This window comes from Mesitornis unicolor, unplaced genomic scaffold (assembly GCF_000695765.1).
Source record: "Mesitornis unicolor isolate BGI_N332 unplaced genomic scaffold, ASM69576v1 scaffold10351, whole genome shotgun sequence".
Lineage (NCBI taxonomy): Eukaryota > Metazoa > Chordata > Aves > Mesitornithiformes > Mesitornithidae > Mesitornis > Mesitornis unicolor.
Genome location: NW_010161719.1, coordinates 90168 through 105769, shown reverse-complemented (window position 1 = coordinate 105769; position 15602 = coordinate 90168). Strand labels below are relative to the sequence as shown.

Below are 15602 nucleotides of genomic sequence, written 5' to 3'. Positions count from 1 at the left end.
TTCCTGCTGCCCTGACAACATTTAGTGTTGCTTTAGGTTGTCCAGTTACTGGTGAATAATAAATTCCCTCTTGGCTGAAGTCAATGACTTAAACAGAAGATGCTGATCTGGCAGTTTTGCCTGGTTGTTGCATACACAACACACTGCACGTTCTGTTAAGGCAATATTTGAGGTTTGTAGCCAAGTCAGCAGAGATAGGGCATGTCAGAAATTAGGAGAGACTCATGCAAACCTACTCTTTTATCTTATTTTTTTTTCTCCTTTTACGGTCATTTTGAGCTCCCTTTTCTCCTGGATAATTTTTATCTCTGGGTAACTGTCCTTGCTGCAGGCAGGTATGATTTTGAGCTTGACCATATGCAAACATAAAGAGAGGTCACTTACAAAGAGATATTCTTGCTCAAAATATTTATTTTTCCTTCTTTTTAGTATTTAAAGGTATCTTCTGTTTTTTCAGTTTCCCTACCTTTGCTCAAGTGACCCAGCCTCCACGATGCTTCCAGCTGATTCTTCCTGGCAGGATAAGCTCCCAGGACCACAGTTTTAATTAACAAATGGGAAAGAGGATTATTTTTTTTATGACTACTCTACCCTGCGTCGTCTTCTATTTTCCCTTTTTAATTTCCTTCTTTTCCCCCCTATTCTGCTTCTTCCTTTCAGTGCTTAGCCTTTTCTATCTTGTCTCGGTCTCTCCTTATTTCCTTTCCTCTCTTGGGGTTCATAAAGCTGTCAAAGTCTGGCCAAAGCAAGGAGAAATATGTGTTTCACAGGCAAAGGTCATGCAGAGGGCAGCATCATAGTTCTTACTGCAGGTCCTAGGGAAAAATGATGCAGGTTCATTCCAGAGCTGTTGCTTTCATTAAAATTGTCAAATCGACCTTGGATAAGAATAAATAAATAAAAGATGGAATTTAAAGCAGGAGAAAAGGGGAGATGTTAAAATCCCAGCACTGGAAACAAGCTTTTGCCCAGTTTTTGAATTTTCTTCATAGGTGAGTTCTGGGAGAACTAAGCACAAGGTCTCCAGTTTGGAGGGGAACCACAAGTATGGATTCTCCATGGTGTCTCAGCAGAGCTCACACTGTATGACTGTGACCACAGACAGCAATTTGTCATTGTCCCCCCAAATTTGCTTCTTTAGTGGAAAAGTTGCTAGGTGGCAAAGCAATCCAGAGTGATTTGACCTACTTGAGCATGAAAATTGCCTATCCTCTACCCTTATTACACAACCTCAAACGAGGGAGGCCTTGAATTTCACAGTTTGCAGTAACAAAAAAAGTTTCTAATAAAAATGACCATTGGAGCGTTGAGGTGCTTGTTAAAATCAGTGAGAGAAAATACAACCTGATGGGAAGAATTTTCCTGTAGGAGAGCCCTTCACTGCCAGGATGGTATTTGCACATGTAAGTCACACTGTGTTATTTCATGCAAGGTAACAGGATTTCAGATTTGCTCTCCGGGATCACAGGAACTGTTCAGCATTTTGACCTGCCAGTTGAAATATACTTTTTTCAGGGTCTCTCTGTAGGCCCCAGAGTTGGCTTCTGGCACTGTGTGCAAAGCACTCATGTCTGCTTGTGATGGCTTTAGCAGCAGCTCCCGTAGGGTTATGCATTTTTGCCATTTGGCCCAGTCTAAACAAAGCTGCTGTCTCTCCGTACTCAGAGTTTTTTCAGAATAAGTTCTCCCAAATGGGCAGAAACCTGTTTATTTAGTGTTGGCGTTTCTTAACCCTTGTCAAATTGTCATGACTTAATTCTTGATTTGCTTAAAGGATTGGTCAGTGCACATAAAGTCTTCTCTGTCCCTTGTGTGTTTTCATTGTTTTCATTGTCATTTTGCTGTGCAAAAGCTTTCTTTTCACTGGAGTGGTAACAGGGCGCTTCCCTGTCACTCGGAGTAAAGCTGTGGGCAAAGACCAGGCTGCTTTTAGGCACCACTTCTGCTGTAGCTCTGCAGAGATGCATGGTTATAGCAAGGCTGGTCTGTATTTCCCTTGCTGCATGTTTCTAATACAGAAAAAAACCCCAACATTTTCCCCTGTTTCCAAAGTTGAAAGTCTGTTTTTGATCAAATCGAGCAGTCCTCAGCCTTCCCTGTCATACTGCATGGGCGCACGAAGGAGCTGTCACACACCTTGCTAAAGACCTGATCTGCAGCAGCTGCTTTCATGACAGATGCTGAATATTTTCTGTTTCCAGAGAAGATTTGAGAATTCATTTTCATTGGCATGTGGTGAACTGGCAAAACCTGCGCTTTCAAAATACAAGAGGCAAAACCAAAAGGTGCGTTCATTGGGCATGAGGGTGCACCAGAAGACTGCTGTTGGACACTGTGCTCATCAGCCTTGACTTCTCTGTGAGCGATATGGCTAAAAGGGCCCAAGAAGGGGTGTGATGGAGATAAAGAGGTGCCTTGCAGGTTCTAACAGGGTGCTTCTCTTTTGAGAGTGGAGAAAGTGCAACAGTGATTGTTTGCAGACTGACTACATGAACCATGGAAGTGCAAATCATGGGTTAGGTGAAGGTGGGCTCAGATGTTGATCACCATAAAATGTTCTTGGGCCTTGAATAAGTCATAAAATGTTCACTGAGCAGAGAACATGTCCTGAGGGAGGTGCATGGATCCAGCTTCTGACGCCTTTCCCTGTTACTGCACTGGGTAACCATTTTAGTAGCAGATGAAGAAGTTTGTCCCTGGCTCTTGAGAAACGGCACAGATTTGATTTCACCAATTTTTGTGACTAAGTGAGAAGTTGCAGAAGGACTGTCAGTCTCTTGCTGGTGGTGCTTGTAGGAATGGTTGAGCATCAGCATGCCCTGGGAGCAGGCTGAGAGTGAGGACAAATCCTGTCGGAGCTCTTAGACTTTGCTGCCTACAGCTACTGGAAGACACTAAACTGTGGGACTGTTTTTTCTCAGCTAGAGTCTTTCCATTTGCATGTTAGAACGATCATTTCCAAGGTCAAATTTGTTTTTCTTAAGAATTGTCACAGGAAGGAGTGGGAGCAAAAGGACTTTATTGTGGAACTGAAAGTTAAAATGAACACCAGTGAAACTTATATACGTGAGAAAGTTTACCAGTAAAGGTGCATTGGTAGTTATGCAAGTGTCCTCATGCAACTATGGAAAATTATATAGGTATCATTATGTCATCCTAATTATACTGCTGCAGTTTTGCTTTTAAAAATGCCTTGTATATAAACCACCTAGAGAAAACTGTCATTCTTTCAATAAAACAAACCTGTTATAACTTAATTTAGAAGAGCTACATGACCCCTGTGGTGTGAACTCTTTAGCACTACTTAGAATGCAATAGCAAGGCCACAGTGCGCGGCGCTGTGATTTATTTGTGTGGTGACTGTGTTTTGGAAAGGACTTGGTTGAGAGCCAAGGAGAAAGAGCCAACTAAAGCTGCTCAGGATGTATCACCCGTGTTGTTCCTTCAGCTATAAAGTGATGACCTTAACGCTTACTGCAGCTGTATCTCTAAAATGAAATAGTGCCTACCTTCTCTATAGTGCATGGAATTGACCTTTTGGGGCTGTAAGAAGTATACCCTAAATCTCTCTCAACATTACAGCTCTCATTCTCTGAGTACTGAGCAAACCCCATAAAGCTCCCCAAGGCGACCTGGTAATTATCTTTAGGTTATGCTATAAGATATATTTTATAAATATGATTGTGCTATGTGCGATATACTTTATATAGTTGACATGTAATACATACTAATGCATGCTAAGTTATACCTTTTACAATTAAAGCAAGACATTAATGTCTATTAATATTTATAATGCTGTAACACTAACATATTAATGATAAAATATATTAATATTTATAGTCCTATAACACTATTTTAACAAAGTGTTCTAAAAATTTTAGCACTGCAAAAAAAGAACTCAACAGTTATAGTAGGGTTAGGGCTTCTCCTGCAACTTAAACTAGGCAAAATATTCTGCAAAGTTGTTTGGTTTTTGGGTTTTATTTTTGTTTGTTTTTTTGGTTCTTTTTTTGACCTCCTGGTCTCTGCTGTAGCCAACTCACAGGCTGTCTGGTCTCTCTGGTACGTAGCCCAAACTTGTGGCCACATTTATACCTGGCTCTCAAAGCTCTTATTCTCCATGCCAGCTAGTCCAACTTCATATTCAGTAGTGATCCCACACTGACATGTATATGCACACCCTTGCTTGCTCCAGTTGCTGGCAGGACACACACACAGGCCCTCTGATTTGTGGTCTGACTCCAGTCGCTGGCACTGACCCCCATACACACCTGAGCACATAGATCGATGGAAGGGGCTTTGATCCGAAATATGGGAGCAGGAATAAACAGGTGGAGAGAGGGTTGCAAGTTTGTGAAGTCCTGGTGCAGTGACTTCCAGTCAAATTCTGTGTACTGTCAAATTTCCTTCAATATCGTGGCTGCTTGCCTGCAACCATACAACTAGTGAAACAATAAAAAAAATCCTTAAATCTGGAGGAATTGGATGGTCAGCCCTTTGAATTACATTATACTGGTACAAGATTAGGAGAAAACTACTGACAAACTGGAGGGAGTCCAGTGGAGGGCCAGTAGAATGGTTTCGGGCCGGAGCGCATGGCATAGAGAGGAGGCTGGAGAAGAGAAGGCTGTGGGGGGTATCCAGATGCTTCCTAAAAACCAAAGCTAGATTTCTCTCAGGGGTGCAAAATAAAAAGGTGAGAGGTGACTGACTTGAGTTGTTACAGGGGAAATTCTGAGCACTTATTTGAAAAAAAAGAAAGTTAATCAGAGGGATGGGGAAGCACTGACATGGGTGCTTCAGAGGCTGGGGAATCCCTGTCCTTGGCAGTTCTCAAAGCTTGGCTGAGTGATCTCAATTTGAAATGGGCCCTATTCTGAGCACTGCTTTGGACTAGATGACCTGCAGAAGGCCCTTCCAGCCTAAATTTTCCTGATTCTAGAAAGATTAAAAAAAATTATACATTTTAAGCTTTGTTCCTTTGCCTTTTCAAAATGTAAAAGATCATAAAACTAAAAAAACCCCAACTCAGTAGCTGTAAGGACTTTAAAAACTTATTTTATAAAAAAGTCTGTTCTCAAGAAACCATAGTCTTACAGGACATTCAAATAAAATAATCTGAGATTATGTTCAAAGAGCAGACAAGATTTTTTGCATTAAATTTCTAGGGCAATTCTTTAAAGTTCTAAATCCAAAATACTTGCAGTTAGAGTTGCTTATTAAATTTTCCAGAGCTATTTCCAGAGTCTGGGGAAGAGCTGTAGTGTTTTATTAAATTCTATGGGAACTTACAGTTATGAAATTTAAGGGAATAATTAGCAATAATCCTCAGCAGTATCTGAGTTAGATTTAAGCCTAGAGAATTGAAAACCACCATGTTTTAATTCCTGTCACAGGTCTAATTTCCACTACCTTCTTATCCTTACACAAACCCAGGAGACCTATGAAGTCCTATTCAGCATTTACAAAACGTTACCTTGTTTAGCCTTGAAATGCTGGCACTCAGCTGCAGTTCTACATTCACTCTTGTTTTAGCAGATATTCTAAGTTAACACTGGGTACAGTTTGGAGCTGCAACTATGGCACAGAAGATCGGAGAGTGGGCAAGGAAATGTTGACTTAAAGTAAACATATTTTCCCCAGCATGCTTACAAGGTGTTCAAGTGTTTCCAGTGCTGTATGGTATCTGGAAGTGGAAAGGCTTGGGGAGTAGCTGAAGTGAAAGCAAATCTCTCTGCAGAAGGTTTGTAATAGCGTGTTTTAATCTCCAGTATTAGTAACAAAGCAAAACAAACCCTACTTGTTCGTGCTAGGCTGCTCTGTGATTTGAGAGAGCTGCATTTACCACTGCAACCACAGGATTATCAGTAATGTCTGGTATGAAATATGTTCATTGAGTTACTTGCCTTGGCTTCGAGCCTTGCCTGGGGTCACATTTCAGCCCCGTTTCCCCATCCTTGTGGCGTGCTATTCCATGCCACAGGCTTGGCACTGTTTCTGTGAGATGTTACGAGTATCGGTGTTCTGCATATAAAGAATAAGCCGAAATTCTCCAGTCCATAGCCTATCTTAAAAACAGTCTATGCCACTTTCACTCCAAGGTGAACCAAGACAAAACAGAGTAGATTTGACTGTGGCAGTACAGCTGGAATGTTTCCCACAAAGAATTACTTGCCTTCGGTTCCTGAATGGTAATTTCACATCCCAAAATTTGAGGATGAAGAAAGGAGTGGCAAATGTCTTTGACCATCTTTAATAACAGCCCACCGTATCTTTGTTTGGAGTGGACACTTGTAAGGCTATAGCTTATATCCCAGATAACAATGCAGAGAAATATACTCAATGAGGAGTGCCAAAATAAATTGGTAATACCTTTATCATCTCAGTTTCTTGACTGTCACATTCTGTGGTCTATGAATAGCTGATTGGTGATCTGCTATATCATTTTACTAAACTAAAATAGTTTCCTGCAGCCATCCAGAACAGATTTCTTCATGCTTGCCAGGAAAGAGTCAATGAGCTCTGTAAGCTATTCCCTGTGTATTTATGAAGTGGTTCTTACCCTGGCATACAAGTGTCACTGAAACCCTCAAACACTTGCCATTGGCTACATGTTTATGCATTTCATTCAGTAAAGAACGTCCCAGTAGTCCCTTCCCTGGTATCACATGTAGCAGTACAAAAGGTCACTGGGTACTTGTTACTGAAAATTTAGTAAGGATGCTGAAAATAATACAGATTTTGGGTTACTGATCCATGAATTAATGGATAATTAAATGCCAATGCTTTCAGAAGAACTACCAATGAATGTAATACAAATTTAGCACACTTGAAGAGGGAAAAAACAAGAGCATAAATTCTCTACAGCCACTTCCTTTTGCTCTTTGAAGAGCATCATGTCATACCTGACCGTGCCCAAGCCTAATCCAGTATCTTCACTCTGACAGTGGTCAGTGCCAGATGTTTCAGACATTGTGCTTTGTTTATTATTAGCCACTCACCATCAAAGCATTCAGTCCCTTCAATATCTTGAGCTTGAACGAACTCAAGTTATTTTGAGATTCCTGATGGAAAACGAGAGGAAGGAGTTGTTCCAACAAGTGATCTGCACTAATTGCAGAGGTTGAAACCTTCCCTGATCCTGAACTGGTAGTATGAAAGGCATGCTGAGGGATGGCTGTTCTGACAGAATAATTGAATATTCAGAGGAGCCAACAGAGTCATGGCTGCACTTTGGTTGTATTTCTCAGGCTCCCTAATAGGGCAGGGAAAAATCCTAATGCACTGAAGTAATAGCTTGGAAAGTAGGGTTTAATGGTTTGTGTTACATTGCTCTTATTATTTGGTGTTGTTTTGTCTGTAGCTAGCTTTTCCTGATGCCCATCTTATATGGTTGCCTTACTTTTGAGGGATAAGAGCTGATCTGACTCAAGGACTAGGTGTGCAGCATCACTCAGGGCAGGTATCCCACTGACTGGGAAAGGAGATTCACTCCCGTAGTTTATTTTATCCCCAGAGCATTTCCTTAAACAAGTGAGATAAAGGCACTAAATTAAACAGTGCTGTTCCCTGATCTGATGCAGCCCTGTCACTTGCTCTAATTGCTGGGGCTGTGCCTCAGCCTTTTTCTTATAAGCAAATGCTGCCCTGGGGACTTGGAAATTAATATGTTGATTTGAGTAAACAGCTATTTGGCACACGCCTTGAGGCACTGCAGCAGCAGCACTGTTAAATAAGAACTGCAGGCTAAAATTTAGAGAAGTCAGAGAATCCAGCCCTCATAGTGGCTGCTTGAATGCTGAAGCTAAATTCCTGTGTGTTGGTTATCTCTAAGAACAACAGTTATAGTGGTTTTCAGCACCTTGAAATTTTTTTGGACCAGTATTCTTTCACGCAAGTCCTGGGCTAGATTTCAGTGTTGGTATAGAAGAAGGACTATTCAAAGTAAAATCTCTGGATGAGGCCATACTAGAGTAAGAGCAAGTTGCTGGGTATGGCCTCAGGGACAGTGTGTTTAACTTAAAGGAGTAAATACACCCTACAGATGTGTCTACAAGGATAGCTAGAGTTGACATTGAAATGATTCTGAGCAAGCCATGTGAATTCTTCTCAAAAAGTTGTAAAGCATTGGCACAGGTTGCCCAGAGAAGTCGTGGAGCCCCCATCATTGGAGATATACAGAACTGGACAAGGCCTTGGGAAAACCGGTCTGAGTTGGCCCTGCTTTGAGTAGAAGGTTGAACTAGAGGTACCAGCCTAAATTATTCTATGAGTATGGGCCACCAAGAGAATGATAACATTTTAGCCATTTTTTAAATACAAGTCTAAGGTGTGCCTCGGGTTCCCTTGTAGGAATTTGTCCAGGTATTTCTTGTTTCGCCTAATGGTTTTGCTTTTTCTCTCTACTCTGCCTCTTAAGACAGGGACAGGGCATTGTGGCATTGCTGCTGGTAGACTTGTGCTGGTGGCCAGAAGTGGGAAGAGGACTTCCAAACTCATTACAGAAAGGAATTCTGCAGGGTTGAATGGGACTGTTGCTGACACTGAAATGGGACATGCTATAGAGTCCCGTGCACAGATGTCTCTATATCAGCACCACAGTGGCTTTCCCTCCTGTGCGAGTGTGGCAAAGTCAGGATTTCTTTGGCAGTTGCCATGGCAGCCTGGCTGCAATCCACCCTTTTAACTCCGTGTGACTTCAATAAGGCTTTGTCCCCATGCTTTATCCTTGTTAACAACTTTATTATTGTGGATAATGTCATCCTCTAACGAACAAGAAGAAATTTGGTTCTGCATACTGTTTTCTTTCTAAAAAGATTGAAGCTTTGCAGAATTGGAGAGGAAGCAAAGCTTTTGTGTCAAAGGCCTAGAATAAAAGCTGCAATCAGAAGAATTAAAATGTTATATTGTGAAGGGAGATCAAAGATGTGAATGGTGTGCCATGATGGAATAAGATCTCATACAACCAACTGTAACCCCAACTTTCCCCTTAGTGGCTCTGTGTCTGGACCTTTCTTGCCCATGATCACAGGAATGAGATGTTCCCAGGAAGGTGTGGTTGGAAGGACTTCAGTTCTCCAATCTAACCTGCTCAAAACAGGGTCAACTAGAAGGTCAGACAGGGTGCTCAGGGCTTTATCCAGGAAGGTCTTAAAAACTCCAAGGACGATGTAGACTGCACAGCTTCTCTGGGCAACCTGCTCCACTGCTTGACTGCCCTCACAGTGATAAAGTTGATCCATATAGCTGGTCTGAAACTCTCCTGTTTCATCTTGTGCCTGTTATCTCTCATTCTCCTACCATGCACCACTCTGAAGAGCCTGGATATTGCTATTAGTTTTGCCCAAAGCTGTCTCTTCTCCAGGCTAAATAAGCCACTTCTTTATGGGCAAGTGCCCCAGCTCCTAACCATCTTGGTGACCTTCTGTTGAACTCACTCCAGTTTATTGAAGTCTGTCTTTTATTGTGGGGCCAAAAATTGCATGTGGTATCTGGATGTGGTCTAAATGATCAGTCTGGCTCAGCTGCGTTTCCTGTAAACTTGACAGCTATGCCAATGTAAATAACTGATATGATTGGACTAAGAGTTTTCAGCATCTGAATATTGCTTCCACGAAGCATATATAACATGGCTGAAGGCCAAATAACCAAGCCTCTCCCTTCCACCATGTCATTGTCTCTCTTGCACGTGTGAGAGATGAGTAATGAAATCTGCATCCCTCATTTCTTGTTAGTTGTGTTTGTTAGATTGCACTGCTGTAAATCACCTAAATATTAACTACCTTTCGCTAATGATGGTTTTTGTCATGGTTTTTGCAGGTTACATATCACAAGTACTAAGGAATTACACTGACCATGCCTGCGATGGAGAATATGTCTCCTTGAGATGTCCTCACAGAACCACCATCAGCATTCAGTCTTCTTTTTATGGCCGTATTGTACCAAGTCATCAGATGTGTCCTTCTCGCTATCCCCACTCCTATGCAACTTTAATTAAAGAAGATGTTGCCTGTTCAGTTGGTACTTCCCTTCAGGTATTGTGTGCTAAACTGGATCTGTTCATTTTGGACTTCATTTTTCCTTGGCCAGGCAGCAACAGTCTGTGCCGGTGCTGCATAGGCCTGTATTAAGCAGTGCTACCTGGAATGAGAGCACTGACATCTCACATAACTTAGTGGATAATTCATCTTTGTAGTTTAGACAGGACTGAATTAGATTTTGCTGATGAATTTCTTAATTTTGCTGCAACTCTAGTCAATAAAAATTCAGGGATGTGGTTGACACAGAATTACACTGCAAGACCAGTGACCAGTGGAGAAGAGAAGGCTCCGGGGGGGACCTTATAGTGACCTTCCAATACCTGAAAGGTGCCTATAAGTAATCTGAGGAAGAGCTGTTCACTATGGCATGTAGCAACATGATGAGGGGTAGTGGTTTTAAACTAGAAAAGGGTAGATTTAGATTGGATATTAGGAAAAAGTTCTTCGCTATGAGGGTGGTAGATCACTGGCACAGGTTGCCCAGAGAGGTGGTGGAGGCTCCATCCCTGGAGATATTCAAGACCAGGCTTGATGGGGCTCTGAGCAACCTGATCTGGTATCAATGTCCCTGCTCACTGCAGGGGTTGGACTGGATGAGCTTTAAAGTTCCCTTCCAACCCAATACATCCTGTGATTACATGATTCTACCACATTATATTTGACTGGGTTTGAAGATTACTTTTTTATATTTTTCCTTCTCAGTTATTAGCTTTTTCAACACATTCAGAAGTTGCTGTGGTGTTCTTTTCAATTCAGAACTGATTTTTTTTTAAGAGACTTTCATTCTGGTAACTTGAAACCCAAGAACCCCAAGAGTCCTTTGCGTCTTCTGATTCCTTTGTCTTTTTGGCCACTGTAAGTGATCATACCTCACTTAAGCTTGTAATCTCCCAAACATCAGTAGTTAATCAGTTAGCTCTGTCCATCTGTGTAGGGCATGTTGACTATATGTATCCTCCCAGGAGCATACGTGATGTCAGCAAATCAAGGGATTATTTGGAAGGTGCCAGTGTTACTCAGCTGTCAGTAGGAACAACTAAAATTAGAAACATGACTTGGCTGATGTTGTGGAGATGAATGGGATCTGCTTCTGGATGTTGAAAGTAAGCACAAGTCTTTCCAAGTGCAGGGTTGGGACTGTGAAAACTTTTGAGCAAAGATTCTAGCATCCAGTGCATTTATGGCTATGAATCAATAATATCTCATAATAGAAATTTATAGCAGAACCAGAGTAATGAACCTACACAGCCAGTGAATAATTTCTTTTATAATTTGGCTAAAGGCCAGAGTTTCCCACATCCCTTCTCCCTCTTGCATCCAGGGTTTTTAAGAGAAACTTGCAGCATTTAAGTTGATACAAGTGCTTTGGCTTCCAAATGTCAGTGGTAAATTCGCAAGAAATTGCACAGGGTTGGTGTTTGCTGGTAGTGTAACCCTTAAGCTGACAGATTTGCTGTTGCCGTCATAACACTTCCCCTGCTCAACAAGTGACTGATTTGTAGTATGGGAGGACATGGTCCTTATCATTGGAAGGTTTTCCCAGATACGATAGCAAAAGTTCATAATACAGCAGACAAGAGGCAGTTGTGTTGTTTTGAGTGGGAGAACATGGACTGAAGACTTTAGCAGAGGTTAGCCTTCCTTTCTTTCTTTTATTAGTTTACTGCAAAATTAACTTGAAACATTTCATTTACTAACATGATTGATAACTATGTGCATGGCCTCATCCCTTGGGTGCAAGTGGCCCATTTAAGACATCTGGAAGAACTTGAGGACAGAGAAGATGTAACCTTTGGCTTTCCATGCCATGGTTTTGTGTGCAGGAGGGATTTAAAGGAAATCCTCACCCACCTGGCTGAGCTCCTTATGTCTCCAGAGCTCTTCTCCATTACCTTTGCCTCCAGCTCTTACAGTGCTTGTAATTGCAGCTCCCCTATTTATCAGAGGGAGAACTGTGTTCCCTGTGGGCAGTCTTGCAGCAGATCTCTGGTACAGTGAGTTTGTTACATGACTGAGACCATTCACCCATTTTTGAAGATGCAGATGTGCTAAGGAAGTAGCTGATATTCTCTGTTTTGCCACAGATTTCCTGAGGGACCTTGGGCAAGTTCCTGAGTCTCTTTGGAGAAGATTCACAGTGCCTCTTTAATGCCCCCAAATCTGACTTTGATACCACAATGTGCCATGCTTATCCAGGGCAGGATCAGCCTGAATGACAGCGATGAATTTTGTCTCCTTTCTCAATCCTGGAGGGGCTGAGGCCTCTCTGAAGGGTAAGCCAGAAACGCCACAGGCTGAATGGCAAGCTGCCTGCAGCTCTCTGGTAGGAAATCCGTGTATGCAGGGAAATTGGAAAGCTGTAGACAAGAAAATTGCGTGTATTTTTGTGGTTTTGAAACTCAGCTACATGGCCGCCATAGGCAGGACCAATTGTGTGTGTATTCTGATTGCCAGTAATTTAAAAAGTCAGCCAAACCAAATCCTTCAAAATTAAGTATATAAAATCACTGTGTCTAGTCAAACCCATGACTGTATAAATTTGCTTCTTCTTTGGAGAGTGGCCTGGAGGGAGTGTAAGGGGCAGTTATGGTACTATTCTCTGCAAAAACTACCTGTGAATAACAGTTAATTCCCACTTAGAAGCTCTCTCCCCAGTAAATGTCCAGTTCAGACTTTTTTTTTATGTTAAAAAGGGAAAAGAAAGGGTTGATTACACTGAGACAACCACTACTAATCCAGCCTTATGTGGTTGGCTGCCAGGATCCCTTGCTTCAGTCACTTGTTTTTGTTTGAAATGAAATGCAGACCACTTGGGAGAGCGTGTCTGCGACATTAAGGCAGTGACCCCAAACTACACATTGCTGTTATTCTAACACTGTAATGTCAGATTCAGTGGGAGATTTCCAAATGCACAAAGAATTTGGACATTCTACTGGGATTTCAGTTTTGATGTGGTTGGTCTCTTGTTAATTTTCAGATCAAGTCACACCAATATGGAGAGATTAGAACAGCAAAATAAAGTTGTGTTGAAAGCCAGACATTATTTGCTTTTTAAACAGCTCCCTTCACTCCCCCACACCACTCGGTTCAACAGGGGAGCCCAGAGTTAGCACAAGTCCCATGAGGTATATGGCAGGAAGGAAAGATTTGTGCTGTATTTGTGAAGCACCTTTGAGATATTTTGAAGATGAAAGTGTAGAAAGTTCCCACTCATCTTCTAATAATAGAGGCTGATTTGTGGCACCAGTGCTGTTAATTAACAGTCTAGTCTAGGATTGGCTCTTCTCTACTTTCCTTGTGGAGCCCTGCAGAGGCTATTGCTGACTGGGAAGTAATAGAGCAATGTCCTTGTCCCACCCATGAGGGATGGATGAGGGACAGAGAAGAGGAACATCTGGAGCCTTGGTGGCTCTGGTAAAAGGGACCCATGCAGTGCAAAGTGTCCTGCCTTATGGTGGCTGAACCATCTCTTTTCTTGCTTGTAGGCCAGGAAGAGCAGCTGCCAGGACCAGTCTATCTTTCAACCAAAGAAGTAAATTCTTGAATATTAAGGGTTGTTTAGGCATGTTGAAGTCATGACACTGAAAATGGTTGGCAATGTGTAACAGGTTGTTTATCCATACTGTGTAATTTATGCAGAGAGTTGAGTTGTATGCCCACTAGAAAGTCTTGTTTCACCAGAGCATGATCATGCAGAGATGTTTGCTTGGGTCCTGAAGGTGCAGGGCTGCATTAGCATGGTTCTGTGCGTGCTGGTGTCATTGTGATGACCTGTAACTCCCACATACCTTTACCCCTTTGGAGCAATTGTGCAGTTTGTCTGAGCATGGCAATTTATTTTTCGACAGCTTGAAGATTTTTCTCTTGGAGTTTTTATCTTGCTCTGTAAGTCCATGTCACCCAGATAGAGTTGGTCAATCCCGTTTTTAATCTGCATGATGTCTGATTTTTTAGTATGAGAGTATGGAGAAGCAGCTAAATAACATTGCTACACAGTGGAGGGAGGCACAGGAACATCTGAAGACACCTTTGACTCCAAGGAGGTCTCCTGGGGACCATCCTCATCTGCTTTAGCCTCTCCCCTATGCCATGGTTATCTCACCTGTCACACTACTGCATCCATTTGCACTTCCCTGTCATGGGAGAAACTCATGAGATCTTGCCTCCTGAAAATAAGGAAGTTGATGAACAGATACAGTAGCAGTGTATGTTTGTTCGTATGAACATGTAAATGTTGGCACCGAGGACAAAGGAGAAATAGGAGTGTTAAGTTAAGCATTCCCTAATGATAAGTGCCTCCTGATAAGTGAATCTGTTAAGTAAGAAATGTAGTCTCTCCTAGCCAAGCTCACAATGCCCAACTTGTGCTGCCAAAATACAAGGAGGCACATTTATATGTGAAGGAAGCTGCTCAGCTGAAGAGGAGGAGGTTTGGAGTAGCTTGCTCATAAAGCTTTCCCCAGCTGCTCATTCCTGGATCAGTATTCCTAGTGTCACTTGTTTTCAGCAATAAAACCACTCAGGCTCTGTATGGAAGAATGTTTAATGGTTGGCCTAAAATTACTGCTTATTACCAGAAAACTAGATTACACTTTACAGCAGATTACCTGCAATGTTCTCATTTTGGTAAATTGACAGAAAAGTAAAACCACAGCTTATTTGGAAGGAAAACAGAAAGCCCTGGAGCAAAGCTTATTTAGATGGAAAATAAAAAGCCCTGGAGAGGCACTTATCCATCGTGTTTCTGCTTCCAGATAGTTATCAAAGACATTGTAGGCTAATTTCTATCTTCATATTAGCAGGAAACTGCACTTTGGAGGGCAATGTTTTACCCTGTGACTTGTTTCCCAAAGAGGAGCTGTGGTTACAAGGTGCTCTGGAGCAGAGTCATGCCTCTTCTTAGAAAGACTGGCTAGTTTGAGGAGGGAGCGTGAGCATGGCCTGTGACCTGGGTCTCTTTCAACACTCTCCAGGACAACCAGTCATCGGTGACATGAATTGCTAGTGCTGCTGATGTGGTATTTCCTTTTATCCTTTAAGTGAGATACAGGACACCTTTGCTGTCACCATCTCCTGCTGCTGCTCCAGCAGCTGGTGAGGCAGCGGTACAAAAGGGAGCAGATTCCTTGCATGCAAACCACAGGATTCCCTGAGCCCTTCTTCCCCCTTTTTTATTTGCATCTACCAGGAATGTCTCTGTGACAGAAAGCAAAGGGAGCTGGCCTCTTCAGTGGTGGAAAGATGAGATAAACTTTCCAGTAGCTGCATGACTCTGAAAGCATTGGCCAGTTATTGATCACAAAATGAGAGGGCTGGAGGCTGTGTGTGTGTGTGAGTGTGAGTGTGAGTGTGTGTGTGTGTGTGTGTGTATTACTGTTTCTGAAGAGGGTTTTATTTTCCCTAAGCATTCTGGATAAACAGTGTGGCAGGGTGAGATGCAAAGCAGAATAAAATCATCCAACTGCTCTAGTTTTCTGGGTAGGCCAAAGACAGAGGCTCCTGCCATGCCCAGTCACAGGATATTGCACGGTCCCACCGGTGTAACAACCCTGAGCGACCTCA

At 42.3% G+C, this 15602-nt stretch overlaps 1 protein-coding gene across 1 annotated transcript in view; it reads left to right on the top strand.

Moving 5' to 3' along the window:
- Nucleotides 1-9791: 9791 nt before the first annotated feature.
- Nucleotides 9792-15602, top strand: part of LOC104547632 (protein eva-1 homolog C-like) — a gene marked incomplete at its 3' end in the record, with an annotated part of 41118 nt that continues 35307 nt past the window's right edge. Inside the window, exon 1 of the mRNA XM_010193417.1 lies at nt 9792-10034. Coding sequence (XP_010191719.1) covers nt 9792-10034 — 243 coding nt within the window. The remainder of the gene's footprint in view (nt 10035-15602) is intronic.